We start from the raw sequence: 19349 nt of genomic DNA on the forward strand, positions 1-19349 counted from the left end.
GAATGAAGACGTTGCTGTAATACCTATGCATGTTCTACTTATACTAGATGTCATTATATGTATCCAGTATCTAGGTAACGCTGAAGATAAGATTCTTAGAAAGACTGTTGCTAACTAAGGTCGGGTTACATACACATATGTTACACAGTATTTTGACCTTTTGGATCTTGTATGTATCTCTAAGCGATACGACCGCCTATTGTTACTTCTACCAATAGTCTTTATTTGATTCTGTATCTGCTTTGTAAACTGTGTGAGGTGTGCAAGAAAGAGTAGGTACCTAACTATTGTATTGATGTAAGTATTTTCGTTGTGTGACATTTTAAGAGTTAATCTTAAGTTTACCTGAGATGAGATCCTGTAGAATAATTCTAACAATAATGTCGAAAGGATATCAGTAATACAAGGCAAAGTGTAGATTGTAATACCTATTGTTATGTATGTATGCAGTAATCAATGTCGTTCAAAGGTAACACAACGTTATCAGAAATATTGAAGTCATGCCTTTATGTATAAAGATCCTTATCCAAGTCAAGGAGGTTAAGTTTATCGACGGCCGTAAATAATGCTTTTTAACTGCTGTGACTAGTTTCTTTAGCTATAATGGAAATAGTGAGGTACTAAAACTATACTTACAGAATGTCTACAGATAGAAAACATGGTTCGTGTTCAGGCAATTTACGCAAAATTTCTTGAACTAGGAGAGAACACAAGTAGGTCAAATACGGAAGTAATTCTATCTTTCCATTGGCTTTTAAGGTTAATCTATTAAATGAGACATGTAGAAAGTTTCTAGTAAGCTCTCGAAATGGACATAAGTTACTATAATTTTTGCAATCCAAATCATTTATAGGATGAAGAGGAACTTATACAGATACATACAGAATCCACGGGCATTGCTAGTTCATAAACTAGTGTTATATTATAATCATCATCATCATATAAGCCAGAGGATGTCCACTGCTGGACATAGTCCTCGCCCAAAGGGTGCCACAATGACCGGTCTTGCTTGCGTGGTCTTGTCGTTTTGTGTTATATTATAGCCAGCAAAAAATGTGTTTTATTATATGTATGTAAGTGAGCAAGTAACTGGAGTGTTATTTTCATAGAAACCGTCCAACCGTACCTATAGCTTCCCATGTGGCCCAAAATATTTCAATCACATTCGCACAAATTATAACACATTTAAATCCTCGGCTGTCCTCGAAAACGAGTTCTTTTCGGTGAGTTCAACGGCTTCGGAATGACTCCAAACGAATAACTTATCAGCCGCTATTTAAATATCGAATCAAGAGTGCGCACATTGTCCCTTATCGGGATTAATAGTGCTTCAGATAAGAGCAAGTACTTTACAAAGACTTCTTCTTATAAAAGAACCCATTATTGTGGCGATTGGCTTCATAGAATTCAATTGTTTTTCAATTCAATTACACAGTGTTTTCACTTTGACATGTGGAACGAACGACTCCTTTCAACGAAACCTTGTCTTTAATTGGGTCACTCACGACAGGAATAAATTACGACAATAGGACTTTAAATAGAAATAACACCATACCTAGACCATCGCAAGCTTCAAAAACTTCAGCATAATCCGATTGTGGCACTAAATTCTTATGCGTTTTCAATATTTTTCCGTACACATCATCGTTCACCGTATAGTGAGTGTTGGACATTTTCGCACAACTCAAAGGATTCACAGGACACTGGCTTAAAAAAAAGCAAATCGCATCCGAAGGGCGGGGGTTCTAAATTTAAATATCTCCTCAATGTGGTGCGCGGGCGACCGTGATATGGACTAATGCAGTACTGATTCACCGCAGCAAAAATCGCTCGGCTAACACATTGTTCACATAAACATTTGTGGTGTTCGAGCGACTCATCCGGTGAACTGTGTAAGCGTTAAATGGTCACTAGGACTGTTATGGTGTGTTCTCTGTTAGACATACCGGTTTGTTTTATTGATATGTAGGTACGTAATATTTTACGTATCATTGATGTCAAGGTTTTCTTTGAGGATATGTTATCGCAACTTTATAGAGAACCGTTTGGTTATGTCATTACCGTAAGGTTTGTAACAGGAAATGCGTTACTTAAATTCTGAATGAAACTTTTGAGAGTTTTGAGTGAATTAGATGAAGAGACAATGAAATATACGAACACAAAAGAAACCATATATAGCTAAAAAGTTACTAAATATTTACGAAGAGACTAGAGAGTGTTATCCCGACACCGAAGCCTTTGGCAATACGTCAACATTGTTTTTTATTGGTCCTATCTAAGTGTCCTAATGCTGGGTTAATGGCTCCCCTATTTTCCTCCATTCGACCCTGTCGCTTGTCATTACCCACCATTCAGTGTAGAATGCGTCCAAGTCATTCCTTCATCTCCTTTTTATCCGCCTTTACCCCGTCGGCCATCTGTGGTGTCCCGTGAGTCCCATTCAGTAGCCATTTTGGCCCATCTTTCAGAGATAATAAGGACATGCCCCCAGTCCTATTTAAACTTATGATATAGCGTACATATTAAATAGCGAAAAGTTTTTACAGCTTTTTATTCGTTTTAGGTAACATTGAGCGTTCTCAGCAGTTGCAATCATCAAAATGTTGCTAAAATTATGAATAGACATTTAGCTAACCGCAGAAATTGGCACAATGTCTTTAATCTAGTAGTAAATAATGCGCGGTCTATGTAGTAAATCGCTTTCCGCTGAGAGGTTATATTGATCAATGAACGCTGACGGTGCTGACGCCAGCAATCAAGACGTCGTCACCGTGTTACCATTTCTTGCGTATGCGCAGGCGAGTCGGGGCTTTCAACAACCAAGCATCTCATGAACCAAAGATCTATAGCAACTATGTTTAACCTTAGATCCACTTATAGTGGTCTGGCTAGAGGCTAATAGTAGCTCGTGGCGGTAAAGCGTTTGGAATGGTAAGGAGGTGACGCGTGGCTCGAGGAATGCGCGTGCGTCTCGCCGAGAAAGAGATGGCTGATTACGACGAAATTTGCATTAGGATCCTCTTACACACATAGGTAAGTGCTGTAAGTGTTTGCACATCTTTTATTTACTGCCTGACGGGTATGCCATTTAAGTAACTACGTGCAAGAGTGCCGGAGGATGAGCGTAGCATCCCTTAAGTACGGTGTAATACTGCGCACGTCAACTCTTCTCCCTAGTGTGGCAGTCAATTGTTTCATATAACTTATCCCTATGGGAAGCTATAGGAAAATAACATGGTTACAGGTAAGGTAATAAGATATTATGATAATCATAATTTACATTGTGCATACAAAACGTAATATTTGTTAAGCTTGTTGGCACAATATGAATTATTATGTTAGGGCGACTATCTAAATACATAAATGAACTATTATTACTTTAACCTTTTGAACGGCATGAATAATTTAAGGCACCGTAGGAAATTTTCACCTTTTCACGTTGCTAACGCTGACGTACACGTGCCCTGATATGTTCAAAGGGTCAAATTAATTTAAACTAACTACCTAACTTATCTAACCACCTAACTTATCTAATTACCTAGCCTATTATACATAATATCCTACCCTATTCTGACATGGATCTAGGAAAATATTTTTTAAGTTTATCTATATGTACAACTTCTTTCCTAGCCCTGCCTTTAGGTGATAAGCGCTGAATAATGTAGTTGACTTCAGATAGACGATTAATTACAACATAAGGGACTTTATATAACCTACAAAGTTTTAGACTTCGCCCTGTTATGCGCCTAGGTTTTAAGTAAGTAAGTAAGTAAGTAAATACTCTTTATTGCACCACAAAGAAAAATAAAATAACAGATTTACAGTGTAAATAATGGTAGCAACAGGCGGTCTTAATACCATGACTAGGTCATTTGGGGCAAATTGTGTTATTTTCGTTCTTCTGTCATAATATGCTTTCTGTACTGCCTGGGCCTTAGCAATTTTTGCCGCTGCCAGCTTCTGTAAGTTTTCTATACGGGCCACTTTTTCTTCGAGTGTCTGAGTCTCTTCTTGCTTAACACCCAGTTCTATATCCATGCTTAAACAAGGCTCTCTGCCATAAACTATGTTATATGGCGAAAGGCCTGTTGACGATTGCACCGAGGCGTTGTACGCAAATACCACTTTAGGCAGCGCTGACGACCAATCCTTCTGATCCTCCTGGACGTATTTTGATAGCGATACATTCAAACTCTTGAAAAGCCTTTCAATAAGACCGTTCGCCTTCGGATTGAATGCGGTTGTATGACGAAGTTTAGCACCATATTCTTCCACAGTTTTATGTACCAGTTTTGACGTAAACACCGAACCTTGATCCGTGAGAATAGATTTGATTCCACCCAGGTTGCAAAAAATGTTTTCGACGAGGAATTGAGAAATTACTTCTGCTGTCACACGTGGTACGGCCTTGCATATTGCATATTTACTTAGGTATTCAATTGCTCCAATCACATAACGATGTCCATCCTTCGACTTGCAGAATGGCCCTAACACATCTAGCGCCACCTGTTGACCGAAATTATTAACTTTTACGCTTACCAAAGGTGCTTTTGTGTGTCTCATGTTCTTCTCTTGGCACCTCATACATGATTTTATGTAGTCTTCTATCTTCTTCTCTGCATTTTCAATGTAGTAGCGTTGTTTGAATTTTTTGAGTGTTTTGAATAAACCAAAATGCGCACCGCCCCATGCATTATCATGTAATTCTTGCATGCAGTTTGAGAATAACCTTTCCGGTAGCACAATAACATCTCGTAGTGTATTGTCTATCCATATTTTCTTGCATAATACCTTGTTCTTCATATGGTATGATTTATAATGACTTTTCTTATCGTCCAATTTGCTTATGATTTCCTTACAGAATGTATCTTCTTGCTGACTCTGTTTCAGGTCGCTCTTTTGAAAGCTATATAAGCACAAGCCATCTGGTTGTTGTTCGCACGGCTCTTCCTGTGTGTCTTCATACAAAGGGTTCCGACTTAGGAAATCTGCATGCACGTTTTTCTTACCTTTGCAATATACAATTTTGAAGTTCCATGGTTGTATTGCCAATGCCCATCTGGCTAGCCGTCCATTCATATCTCTTCGTGTGCGAAGCCACACTAGCGCCTTGTGATCTGTCACCACTTCAAATTCAAGGCCCCATAGGTATTGTTTGAAGTATGTTATAGCCCATATTAATCCTAGACATTCCTTCTCAGTAATGGCATAACGTTTCTCTGCCTCGCTAAGTTTTCTTGATGCGAATGCTACTGGTCTCATTTGCGTTTTTCCTTGCATTAAGCAGCATCCTAGAGCTTGATCTGATGCATCAACATATAGCCTAGTAATTATATCCTCGTCCGATGAGAAGTAACGTAGCACAGGAGCTTGACATATTCTCTTCTTCAATTCTTCAAACGCAGTTTGTGCCTCGTGTGACCATTCAAACTTTCGACCTTTCTTCGTTAACTCCGTAAGTGGTAGGGTTAATTGGGCGAATTCGCGTATGAATTTTCTGTAGTAGGAAAATAATCCTAGTGTAGACCTGAGTTCCTTTAAATTTCTTGGTGGTTTCGCATCTTGCATGGCCTTGACTCTTTCTTCTACTGGTTCAATTCCTTGAGACGAAACCGTATGCCCGAGAATTGTCAGTTTCGTATAGCCGATCTTGCATTTTGTTGGTTTTAAGGTGAGATTCGCTTTCTGAAATTTTCTGAGCACTTGTTCTAGGGCTGTCAGGAATTCCTTGAACGTTTTTGCATAAACTATTATATTATCTACATATACTAAGACCGTTTTGTATTTCATATCCGCTAGCACCGTATCCATGGCTCTTTGAAATACCGCTTGTGATGTCTTTAGGCCAAATGGGAGAGTTTTGAAGGAGTACAAACCTGACTGGGTAATAAAACTCGTTTTTTCCTTTCCTTTCCCCAATCTCAACTGCCAGTAGCCTGAATTCAAGTCCAATTCGGCGAAGTAGCGTGCTCCTTCCAGGCATGCAAGTAGATCCTCAATTTTCGGTATAGGATACGCGTCTGCTTTAATCTTCTTGTTAAGAGCCCTGAAATCAATACAAAAACGTGGTTTTCCGTCTGCTTTTTCGACAATGACGACTGGTGACGCGTACGGACTCTGAGAGCGTTCAATAATGTCATTTTTCAACATTTCTTGTACTTGTTCTTCAATCAATTCGATCGCCCAATATGATTAGCACAACGAAACGTCTGTCTAATATGATTTTATTATGTTCTTTATATGAAATATAAAAAGTTGTATGACATAGTTACGACATGTGACAGATATTCTAAAGCTTCATTTACCACTTTAATTTAAACTACGTATGTTTATATTATGTTTAACTATACCGAAATGGTAACAACACGTAAATAATACACGCCGGTAACACATATCAACGTATCAAATATTTCCTCTTAAACATCGTAAAACAATAATACGCGCCTGGACAAAACTTCCGAGCAGAGTTTGATAACAAACTTGCTACACGCAAATTAGTAGGCGTTTTATATAATATCGCAACCACAGTACAGTAGCACTCTTCTTCATTCATGTTTAGTTTCATTCATGGATTATTTAGAGATCCAGTTTTAACACTGGTGCTTGCTAGTAATCATGCTAGATGAAAATATTATATGATTGCATTGAGCAGGATTGGAAGCCCTACGAAGAACTTACGGCGTTCAAAAATTTGAAAGATATCATGAACGACTCGAAAAAAGATCAGAAACAAAAGTACCTACTTATAAGGTGATAAAATAACATCATTTTGCAATAATAGCACGGAATAGATAATAAGCTCGACAGTGTCAAGAGTGTTGTATTGCGGGCTCGAAACCGCAAAGGTTATCGGCGCGCTGACACCTGTTAATGATCAGGAATTCATCAGGATGCTGTCTTTTATACAAAACTAGTCGATCGCGACTTCTTCTTTGATTTGATTAACTAAATAAGCTTACTTACACTAAAGTAAGCCCTGGAAGGCTTGTGCTCTTGTCCCAAAAGGTAATGTTGGGGTAAGGTATGCTATGGGCTCAGGTTTCCGCACATGATGAACAAAATACCGGTTCAGAAGCACGGATTCCCACTGATTCTTCAATGTTTTCACGAAGTGACCTGCGGTGAGTCGACGATTTGTAATGTGTTGTGGGGAGGGGGAGGTATTTATCGACCGTTGGTTTGGGTGTAGTATGCTTTAACACTTGTGGGACTAAAGGCCTTAGGCCTTTATTTTGCAGACGGGAACATCAGCAGCAGCTGAACCTTTTTCCGAAAGGAACCGAAATTGCATATATTTTTTAAAACAACAATATTTTAATTCCATGGCATATTGAGGATCAGAAAGTATTAGTTTTGTATAATTTAGAAAATTGGCAAAGAAGCTGCCTAACAAACCTCAAGGGCCTCGTCGACGGATGTAAATGTCTCAAGGAATACTAATTGGCAGCCCATAGCTCCTAAGAATAGCAGAAACCATCACAAATCTCTCGTCCGGTTGCTAGTTGGTCGGCCAGTCGTAGGCAACACAAACTTCAACGAAGTAGCAATCAAGATGCTACCGGTAAATAAAATCAAACAAAAAGCTCTGCATTCGCTTCGATTGCGTAAGGTTTGTTTATTGGCCGAGCGATCCACTAACCGATATAGCACAAGGCCGCACAAGAAGCACCCTGACTCACGGCTCCAGCTTCTGGATGCACTTACCGAGATACGCGCTGAAGTCGGCAAAGTATTTCCTCCAATCCTGGCTCTTCAGCTCGGGCGGACTCGACGGCGCTCGGTCGATGCTGTACTTTCGCTCGAGCACGGGGGAGAACGAGACAGACTTAGGGGATGCGGAACGCGTGCGCACGGACGCCATCCCTCTGGCGGGTATAAAAGGCGGAGCGGGACGGAGGCGCGGGCAGTCGTGGCTGGACCACGGCTAGGGGAAGACTGGGTTATTTTCGCGCGTGATAGACAGGGTTATCGGCGCGCGCGCACGGTGATAGCGGTCGCACTGGGAGCTGGCGGCGTTACGCGACGCGCTATTCCCGTCAGGTGGTCACTTCCGTTTCTATTTCGCAATAGGTTTCGGACTAACTTCATTAACCTGTTGACTTACTTTACGACTTCGAAAACAGTTGAGAAAAACATCTATTAATGTTGGCGCGCGAAGGGCTGGTTACGTAAGGCGCGTAGGCGGGCGACGCCCTCCGCTTGTTGACAAGGAATCATATGTACATACTACCAACAACTACTTATTATAGGTAGAGATCGTGGTGTGGTGTCACGCCGTTATCATTGTTCTTACAAGTTATTAATGAAAATATAAACATATACGCCACGTTACCGAAATAAATGGGCACGTTAACATTCGCATCGCGGATGTCAAGCGCGTTAACAACATTAATTATGTAAACAACACGGTTACATAAAACATAATTATTATGGCTCTACAAAAGATAATAGCACGAAATTAAGCACACGAGTTATTTTCAGTCCTTTTTGTGTCATGTCTTAACACGTAAACTAAATAGAACTTGAACTTGTTTCGGTTTCCTTAAATAAAACGTAAACTTTTCAGTTGAAAATTTACACTAGGACATATATAAATCATCCTATGTTTTAAATAATTTATATGACGGTAAACTATCTTACGATCGTTTCAGATGTTTTAAAAGCTTCGTAATGCAAGATAGGTAAACGTACTAGACTACTAGTGCTCGACATGCTAATACCCAATAGATGACACCTTGCTGTCACCTATTTTGACAATGACTTAAGTTTCAAGATGACATGTACTGTGGGACCGCGTCAAGTACCAGTAACGTACCTTGTTGTTGAAGATATTTTTATAAATAAATTGTCAGAGGGGAGGGGTCAAGTATGTCGGATTGATCTACAATACCGTTTTAGGAATAGACCTATTGTATCGTAATTATAGCGTGTTTTCTTAAAACAATCCGTTCAATTCCTCATTTATCGTCTTTGTCAGTGGCAGTGGGTGTGGTGTGGGTGGCACCCAACGTGTGCTCGAAGGTCTGGTATCCACGCGAATAGGCAAAAACGTGCGTAAACAGATCGTTATTTATGTACCGGTAAATGGTCCATGAAAACGGAGCCAGTGCGTTCGTCAAACCACAAGATGGGTGTAATGTTACAATGTGGACCAATTCACACAGCGGTTGCTATTGCATAGTCCAAAAGTACTTAAGGTCAAAGTGCAGAAGACATATATAATTTTTGGTTGGGAAGACCATCATGAGGACAAAAACTCTCTTATTTGTATACATAGGTACTTCGCTCAGGCATAATCAGAAAGGAAGAAGCTTAGCTCCTTGTGCTCTTCCGACCTTCTATAAATGGAGTAAGAGATAAAGGCCACTGCCACTATAGAGCTTGCACACGGTATTACCTGATAGACGCGGTCTTTTCCCCATTGACCTTACGCTACCATCATGCCAAGCGGGTGTGGGTATGATGGACGAGGTTGATGTCTACTCTATGCGATGAGTTGATGACGGGATAAAGTGTCCATCTCTTTCCATTCCGCGGTTTCATTGCACACATATGGTTGTAGGGATTCTAATAGAAAAAAGCGTATTTGTTGATAACTCAAATACATATTCGACAATAAAGTTTATTTTTCACAAAGTTGTTGCCTGTAGTCCAATCTAGAGTTTTTTATTTTATTTTATTTTATTTATTGAACACAATGTAAGCTTACAGTTATAGACCAAATCACTTACACGCTAGAAAAACAGATACATTGTCAAAATAGTAACAATTAAAAACATACAAAAATATAAAAACATGCACATAAAAATGTCATACAAATTAAAATTATAATTTTACGTACACTCTAAGAAAACAAGAAATTAAAATCAGAAATAGGGTAAAACAATAAAAATAAAGTAAATTAAATGTCAAAACAGATTACAATACATGTTACCAGCAATGTCATGCAGTATGAAAATTTAAAAATTGTCTAGCAGTTTTGCACAAGTTTGCTAAACGATCGGCGAACATGTCAGCGTCAACGTGTTGAGTGAGCATTATATGTAGAAATGATAAAGCACGCGTGGTAGGTGCGTGCCTCGCGTAACATGTGCGAGCGGACGGCCGCAGCAACAAACACGGCCGGCGACGCGGCGCGACCGCCCCGTCCACATCCCGCGGTATCCTCCTAGGAACCAACAACCCTATGTTCTCTAACACCTCTGGGCTATCAACTTGGTGGTGAATGATTGAGAGATAGTGCACCAGAAGCAACAACTTCCGCCTCAATGCGAGCGTGTCTAGCCCAACCATCCCCGAGACAAAGATGGAAGGGTAGAGGTAAGGGTAATATCCATAGGCTTTTTTATACAACCAACGTGCAAATTTTCGTTGTATTTTTTCAAGCATTAGGGAATACTTGTCCTCATATGGATCCCAGACAACGTCATGATACTCATGATTAAATAAATTATAGTTGAAGGGACAGATGGTAATTTTTTACCAACTTACAAGATACACCCACGGTGGGCAGTTACACTGTATTTATCATGTAATTTGATTTGATTGATTGCAATATGAACTCGTATTGTTTTTTGCGAACCAGAAGGTCTTCCTGCATCTAAACGTTATTTTAGAGACTTTTCATGACTCTTTATTCTCTCTTTTCTTTTCTCTCGCTGAAGTGTATTTATAGGCAAAAAGTATTTATATGATTGTTATAGAATAATTAGAATACGTCTGCGAAGTTTCCATTACATTAGTGTACGTAGGATGGCTAATGCTAGCGTTCATAATCAATTTTAAGGCACTAACCAACTTGAGGCCAGACGAGTTCAAGGCTCTCTTCAGTCAAGGTTTCATTAGATACGATACAGGACAAAGAAATCTAGCAACTGAAAACCTTTCTCTAGAATTAAATTCGGAAACTTACGCTCGTGTAATAGAAATCGTTTATTCTTCAACTTAAAAATATTACAAAGAGCTTATGAATGTCTTTAAGAAAACCACCGTTTTTAACCTCACACGTCTGACCCAAGAAGATACAGGCGCAAAAAAATGGGCGAAGTTTTTTTTTCAAATTATGGATCATGATATACCTACCTACAGTAGGTACTATAAAATTAGATGCATTAGATTAATATTAATGAGATACAGATATTGCAATTAAATTGCTCCATACGTTACGATATTATATCATATCTTATGTTCTAAAAATGGCACGAGAATCTATGTATACCAACGCAGCGAGACTTCGACATATCGATAGTCTATCTATTCTATACGGATAGGCACATTCAGACATTTCAGACAGAACCTAAAGTCTCTCACGATACCTATTTAGTAGATACTAGTCAGAAAAGGGCGCGTCAACATGGTTTCTAAAATATCGCTCAAAACTAAAAGGCATTAAGTGCAAAAGAAATACTCCATCATTACCGTCTTTTAGTTTCAAGATGTGGTATAATTGTTTTATCCGATACGATTAGTTTAATCGCCGGAAGAGGAGACGACAAGGCAACCCGTGTCGCGCGGCTCACTGGACCGCGAAAAATTGCAATTGGAAAATACAGAGGAAGCCAAGGCAATAGATAGACAAACTTACTGAATAGCAGTCACCAACACAAAGTAAATGACAATGCTCTAAGATATAACAAACAAAATATCAGCAACATTGAAAATCAAGTTAATAAGTAGATTGGAAACAATTTTTTTTCATTTTTTTCTGGAGCCGGTGTCGAAAGTAATGGTATAACCCGCCTAGCAGTGAAGACTGACAAAATTAATGTTTATATAGTCGAGATCGAGAATCCTGATAGTAACCATAACGTACAGTCATCCAAGAAAGTGGTTTACCACTTTTCGACTCCATCAATCAGATAATAGAGTTGAAAAGTGGTAAACCACTTTCTTGGCCGACCGTACAATACAATACAATACAAATACTCTTTATTGCACACCTCATTACAGAAAACAATACAAATAATACAGGAAGAAGAGGTTAAACAACAGGCGTACCTACAAGTTAACTTTACAGAGCTTTAATAGCTCTTTGGCGATTTTAAATAAATAGAAAAGACAGAAAGAAATAAGACTAATTTTAAATAAGTAGAAAGAGCACGCAAACTATTTCTAGTAAATCATATTTCGTTTCGCTGGCCTACTTTTTTCATAAAACTATTTTCCGTCTGAACAACAAACAAATGTTGCTTCAGATCACTCCTAGTTATTTACGACATAATAAGAGTTTTAGAAACATTTTTATGCATGGTGCGAAACATAAATAAAAGCGTCACACATTTACACAATCCTATAACGATGACTGGAGGAGCGGTATAAGGAACATAATTGCCATACATTTCGAAGCCTTTGTCTCCTCTTTACTTGTATTTAAGGAAAGTAAAGTACTAGGGATGTACCGACTAGTCGCCGACTAGTCGGGAAAGCCGACTATCCGGCCACATTTGTAGTCGGCGATTAGTCGGCGACTAGTCGGCAAAAATGGCCGATTAGTCGGCACTTTATTAGTGAAAGAAAAACAGAAAAAATGAAACTAACAGTCAATATTTAGCATATTATGTCTATTTTACCAAAATACCTATTCAGGGTGTGAAAACTTTTGTTCATATAATTGACCGTTTGATCGTTATCGTATGGTGGTGGTGGCTGGTGTTTTCTTCTACAGGTCGATCTCAACTGATTCTCGTGTAATTTCATGGCCAAGTTCTATACTTAAAGGATTTTATTATAATTCAGTTTTTATTAATGTTATTGCAAATTTTAGAGACTTATAAACAGGGCACGTTGCTCGTAAAAACGCTGACCACAGGGGATAGGTTCTTAACTGGCGACTACGTACGACAAATAGAGCCTTGGAAATACCTCCTACAAGTTGTACCTACTGACGATCTGCTCAGGATCGCAAAATAAAAGAAAGACAGAAATTGAACGAGGATTCCTGTAATAGGTCTTTGAACCTGTAGATAATACCTTTTAGCCAAGCTAATATATAAATTGCGCAACCAAAAGAGCAAAACTATTGTTTTTCACCTAAACTTATACGAAACTAATAATCTGGCCGACTAGCCGACTAGTCGGCCGACTAATCGGCCATTCGAGCGCCGATTAGTCGGCTAGTCGGCTAGTCGGCCAAATCAATAGTCGGTACATCACTATAAAGTACCCATTACCATGGACCTCACAGTCGATCAAAGAATGAATCTGGCAGGACAAATGGCTTTATTTGACAGCACTCTATTTATCGCTTAGTTCGTGTCAGGTATTATCGCAGGTGCAAATCTTGTTAGAATGTTTTGCTCTTTTTATAAACTGACATAAAAGCATCAGTCTTTTTCTAGCTAGAACAATAGAGACTGAGCAATGGCAACGGCCTAACTATACGGCGTTCTGGGTAGTAAAAAGTTTACTGCAAGAAAGCGAGTTGCTAGTTGTACACTGCTGCATAGTCACAACCTCACAACAAAGAAACCGTCTGCATTTGCAATGAGTATTCTGATTCATTATTTTATTAGTCGTTAAATCTCCACTTTAAACTAAAGTTTATACTTTACGCGCGACTAATGTTCGTTAAACAGGGAACTCGAAAATACGTAGTGGTATCGTACTTTAGAAGGTTTTGTTTATCATCATTTCAATACATTTACACGTCTTGGTCACGGTACTCATAGATCGCTGTTTTTGTTTTTTTTTAATTTTACTGCTCATCTACGTTATCCTTATTATTTATCCTGAACACCTCCGGAATCAATTGTGGAAATATTACAATCTAAAACGTAGTGGTTATATTCTCTTTGTCCAAAACAATCAAGGAATGAACGAAAAACCTCGGTTAGGATACGAGAATTTTAGATAAAACCAATTGACACAGATATCTTAATAGCAGAAAATACCTATCAATGCTTCTCTAATGTTCTTTAAATACTCTAAAAATAACCTGCTCTAGAAAACCGCTTACCTAATATCTACTGCAAAGACGCAGCGTGTACACAAATAAACAAACAGGTTAATTTTAAAAGGAAATCTCTAAGATTTTTTAATAATAATTCGTTGCCTTCGCTTTTATCAGGAAACTGACAAGCAGAGAATGCCTGCCAATCACTGGTAACATAAATATATTGAAATCATTCACTGGGATGACATGCGTCAGTTCGATGGGCTTTTTATAAAATCTTATCAAGCTAGTAGCAATCTTTTGACAGAACATAATTAATTTAAACCATGGTCAGGCTTTACACAGCTATGTGTGATGTCAACGTCATATGTGAGGGCAAATCTATTTGAACCATGTTATGCAAACATTTAATTTAGACGGCGGACAATTCACTTGATTCAATCAAGAGATCAGAGCAATCAAAAATCAAGCATCTTAACAACTAGATGTAGTGATGAGATGCATGTGTCAAGGAACACCGTTAGCCATGCAGTAATTAAAGGAAATAGGTAAAACAAATATATAATGCAATGCATTAAGCAAAATTCTTTGACTACGATGCATTTTGGACTAATTATTGTGATAGAAGTAAGACGAATAAAATCGGTGAGCTATAAAGACAAAGAATAATGATAAGGAACTGTAGAAAAGAAACTACACGATCGATGTGAAAGTACCAGATGAACTATTTAATAGTGTCTGTTAAGTTGTTCATTCAACATGGAATCAAACTCTGATGCCCTGACCAATCGTGGTAAAGGTTAAGGTAAAAACAAGAGAAACACATAAATGTGTAATACGAAGATCAAGATAAATAAACTGGTCTATAGAAGGCTTTGATGAGACCAGAGCGACGTACTGTCGGAACATCGGCTTTGTTTATGTAATTATTGTGTAGGCTTTAAATGGATTACCTCCCACACCTCCGTACAAGAAAATTGTATCGCACGTATCTGTCTTTACTTGAGCCTGTTAGTATTTTTTGTCACCCTATTTTGAACCTTCTTTTCCTCAATGAAAATACTTGATGTAGGTATTTTGAAATTAGGCTGGGTGGCTATTTAGGTCCCTTTTCACTCAAAGATATACATAGGTATATACAAAGATTGTATAAAGGTACTCGTACAGTTACAACGGCTAAATATAAAACAATAAAGTCTATTTTTTTACCAAATTGGATCATAGACGCGTTCATAGTGTTCATACCGAGCATAATAATAAAAGGCATTAATGGTTGCAAGTTTTTTACCGTGATACGACACCGTGCATTGTGTGAACTTTCGGTATTGACGTTGATTGATGGTGTCGAGACAAAAGTGACACCCTTCATTCAATAAAGCCAGATTTGACTTCCGGTATTAGTTGTTTTGGTATAGTTTTCATTATTGAGCAGGTGGGCGGACTTGCGGGTCATGGCATCAATAAGATATTGGAGGTATGCAGTATGTACTAAGTATAAATACTGTGAAAAGAAACCTTTTATACCTCGGATTTATCAACACAACTAGTAATTGTGTAAAATGTTAGGAGTTTAGTATAAATGTACCTATACATGCAAAGATGTTAAGTACCTATGCAAGGCTATGAATGCTTTTCCCTGTTCATTGGGGACAGTTTATGGAGGATTAGGTTTGATTTTCCAGTTGCGTGCGTACAACATTTTCGATATGGAGACATGAACATTGTAAGCAACTGTGATTAAGATGGGATTTACCAAAAAAACAACAATAATTTATGCTTTGTTAAAATATTACGCGTTTTTTTAGTAATTTATATCAGTTCAAACGTGTGAATTAATGTATCACATTATTTTTTCGATAGTAAAAATTGCGTCTAAAATCAAGATACATCGACGGCGACCTGCATCAGATAACTATTGAATCATCAGAGAAATATTGTAACAACAATGAAACTAATCTACTATGTGTTGAATAATGCAAAAGCGGGTGTCATGTGGATTGACAAGTTGCGTCAAATTTTCACACCGTCCAGAGAAGGTCAGGGGTCTATATGGTGCGGAAGATGCAGGCTGCATAAATGCATAGCTATAAGATCTAACTCATCTACCTTTATGTTGTATAGATGGAGGCAGAAGCTCAATAGTTTCAAGAGTTTATGGCACCTCGTAGCGAAATTAAGGCGAATATGTATTGTGAAAAGTGGCAACATTACAGAATATAATATGTTGAATCGAAGTAGAATGTAGATGCAACCAATCACAAAATTGCTAGGCCATTTTATGAATGAAGTCATTCATAATGTGTCCATGCAGTTTTGCAGCTCGCTGTAAATTCTGTTAGTTTTTAAATAAGCAACAAAGACCGTTCATCTCTGGATGAAAATGGATTAACAGGTTATTTTTACGAGAATACTATTCAGTCATAGAAAGATGAGAAATCTAACATAATTTTCGTAATATTATCGAAATCGAGATGTGACAAAATCGTACAACGTGTTTTAATGTCGTATTACAAATATTTAAAAGAATATACAGTTTAATATGTTGTTGACGCATCGACATCAACGTGTTTATTGCGGATTTGACGCTGTACCCTTCATCCCGTCCAAACTGTGTAAACATTGCCCACAATTTCGATTTACAAGTCCATATTACACGGGCCTCTATTGCCTAATTATCTTAGCTAATACATGATGTCTTCCTGTACAATCACTGACTTTTACCAGCCATAAGTAAACCTTATTGCAACGAGTTAAGGTCTAACATGAATCAGTTAATCTTAGTTTGTATCTAAAACAATCGCGGGTCTATGAAAGCTGGTTAGCGCGAGCCCTGCTTTATTTATAGGCAATTAACATGGACGCCCGCGGCTTCGCGCTTCACGTGGCTTTGATTGACTGTTGACATTTTGTGATGCCGACGAGCACAAAGAACAAACCCTAAATGTCAACTTCGACATGGATGACTACGGGGTGCCTGTAACCTTCGGTTTTAAATACAATGGTTGTATTCCCCAAATTGAACAACTTGTCACTCGAAGGACTATTGAAATATTTAAAGGTTAGATTATCTCCTTCCTATTTGTCAAAATCTTGCTTAATATATCTTTTGTGCAAAAAAAATAGTTAGTGAATGTAAACATTCCTACATACCAACTTTTAGACTAGTGTTTTATTTACAGGCTTTAGCTTTCTGCGGTGCCTTTGACATCTTCTTTCAGCCACCATCGCCGTTATCGTCATCTACCATCGTCTACCAACGGCGTTCATGTTTATATGCACATTGCTTGTTTGAACAATGTTTGTTGTTCAACAACTCGAAACAAGTTATCTAATAGAAAATTATCGAACAAAGTTTGTTCAATTTGAGATGTAGAAAATAATCCTGAATTAAATGCCCCATGGTCAGTGGCACCGGGTATTACGCAATGTTTTCAAACACGTTTAACGCAACAATAACATTGTTTTACAGTTTTCGCCGCGCGCGCATCCACGAGTGGGTGCAGTTATTTTTACGTCCACGCTCTAATTACTATATTGTTCCGTGGACGTTTCGGACGTCGCCAGCTCCCAGCACGATCACACTAATCCGTCTCACTTATTCACAACCGTCGCGAATTGATACGCACTCGAATTTATCAGTGCGTTTTTTCTAAACGCGTCGTAGTCGGATGGATGTCGTCGCTGCGACTGGCGAGTCGCCGGCGCGCGGACGCAGCCTGTAGGCCGGCTTCTAATGATCTTCGTTTCATTGTGCGGAATCGCATTTAATGGGGGCGTGTGGGCGATAAACGTAGTCCAGGGAAGGTCGCTTAGCGGGCCGGTGTTCTCGGAAGCAGTCGCGGATGGGAATGCAGGACGCGGCAGCTCGCCCGCGAGAGGAATGCAGCTTCCTACCATAGTTGTGCACGCGAAACGCACTGACGTTCAATAAACTTGGTGCAACGTAACGCCTTCCGTCGCTGCTAGTGGAACTGAATCAATCCACTTTCGAATTCGAACTTTTCAAAATAATTTAACCTTCTAAGGAAGAGTAAATACTACGTCATAAGTATTTACTACGTGTAGGACGCCGATCGTCTTTTATTACTCATATCGTATTGTAAGTAATTTTGGGTGAACTTAGAGACAGTGGCATATTGTTCATGTTTAATTGCCTTCTTAACGGCGAACTTCACAATCTCTAAAGGGCCTCAAACTAATTGTTGTCAAAGCTCCTACACCATATTAGACGTGCGCGCCGCGCCGGCGCCGCCGCGCCGCGCCGCCATTCATACGCGCCGCCGCCGCCGGCTCATCCACTCGGCGCGCCGATGCACGGCCATATATATGAATTTTTCGATTTTATTTTTTTATGGCAAATCTAATGAGATTCTAACGATTTTAATGCCTGAACAAACGTGAACTAACGTCGTCCGATGAATTCACATAGTCAGGCCTATGGAACTCTCCGCGCGAGCTCGGATTTATACCTACGAATCTGCTCCCGTTCACGGTAGAAAAACAAGCCAGTTGGTTGCCACACGCGCTCACGTACGCACGTCACCGCGCGCCGCACTGTCGATTTTTACGATAGTTACAAGCTACGTAGTAGGTACCTACCTACTATTGAATTTCTTTAATTAAACATGTAATGTTTATTATGTATGACAAATGTATAGTTTTAGATATCTATCTATTTGAAATAGGTAGCAAATTTTTAATTTATTTTGGTAAATGTTTATTTTAACGACAGTAAGTTAACTTTACACCGGAAAGTGCCAACTTATTTTTACTCTGGTTAACTTATAATTAATTACCTGTATTCATGGGGTTTCTATTATTTTTCTTTATTGTGTAACATTAATCTCTATGTGGTTTTAAATAACACGAAGTTTTAATACTAATTCTTGCTGGGATTATTGCGCGGTTTATAAAACGGCGTAAACACTGCGGTTACTGCAGGGACATATGACCTTTTAAAATGACTATTTCGCAAACACTAACGCATAATCGGAATATTAGGTATAATTTAAGATTTAGCTTTCCTTTTATTTCACTCCGCTGTTTAAGTAGGTATTTATTTATCATTTCTAAGCGTCAGCAACCCTAGTGTTGTGCCGGTGCGCGCGGTGCGGGGAGCGGCACGTTGAAGGTCACTCCATTGTATTTTTGTGTAGGTATCAAAACGGTAGGTATTTGCGTTTTGTTTGAGAGATAAGTATCTGTTCGTAAGAACTATTATATAATCTGGGACATACCTAGTTAATTTGGCTGATTTCGGGGTGGGGTGGTTAGCGTGAAGACAGGCACCCCACTTTGAAAAAATTAAAAAAAATTAAGGAATCGGGGCCCTAACGATTCTAATGCCTGAACAATCATGAACTAACGAATATCTTGCTATCTAGACCAAAAAAAACTTACAAAAAGTGGTTTGGGGTGGCTAGCCGGAAGACAGCCACCCCCTTTTGTTTAAAAAAAA

The 19349-nt window shown here is 38.8% G+C and overlaps 2 protein-coding genes across 2 annotated transcripts in view; both read right to left on the reverse strand.

Moving 5' to 3' along the window:
- Window positions 1-17863, reverse strand: part of LOC134665017 (uncharacterized) — a 43712-nt gene extending 25849 nt beyond the window's left edge. Inside the window, exons 1-2 of the mRNA XM_063521786.1 lie at window positions 17498-17863; window positions 7705-7924 (exon numbers count right to left, since the gene is read on the reverse strand). Coding sequence (XP_063377856.1) covers window positions 7705-7924; window positions 17498-17788 — 511 coding nt within the window. The 5' untranslated portion in view covers window positions 17789-17863. The remainder of the gene's footprint in view (window positions 1-7704; window positions 7925-17497) is intronic.
- LOC134664996 (CD63 antigen-like) overlaps window positions 14118-19349 on the reverse strand; it is a 101423-nt gene continuing 96191 nt past the window's right edge. Inside the window, exon 7 of the mRNA XM_063521759.1 lies at window positions 14118-14127. The gene's annotated coding sequence lies outside the window, so the exon portion shown is untranslated. The remainder of the gene's footprint in view (window positions 14128-19349) is intronic.

Source organism: Cydia fagiglandana, chromosome 6 (genome assembly GCF_963556715.1).
Source record: "Cydia fagiglandana chromosome 6, ilCydFagi1.1, whole genome shotgun sequence".
Taxonomy (NCBI): domain Eukaryota; kingdom Metazoa; phylum Arthropoda; class Insecta; order Lepidoptera; family Tortricidae; genus Cydia; species Cydia fagiglandana.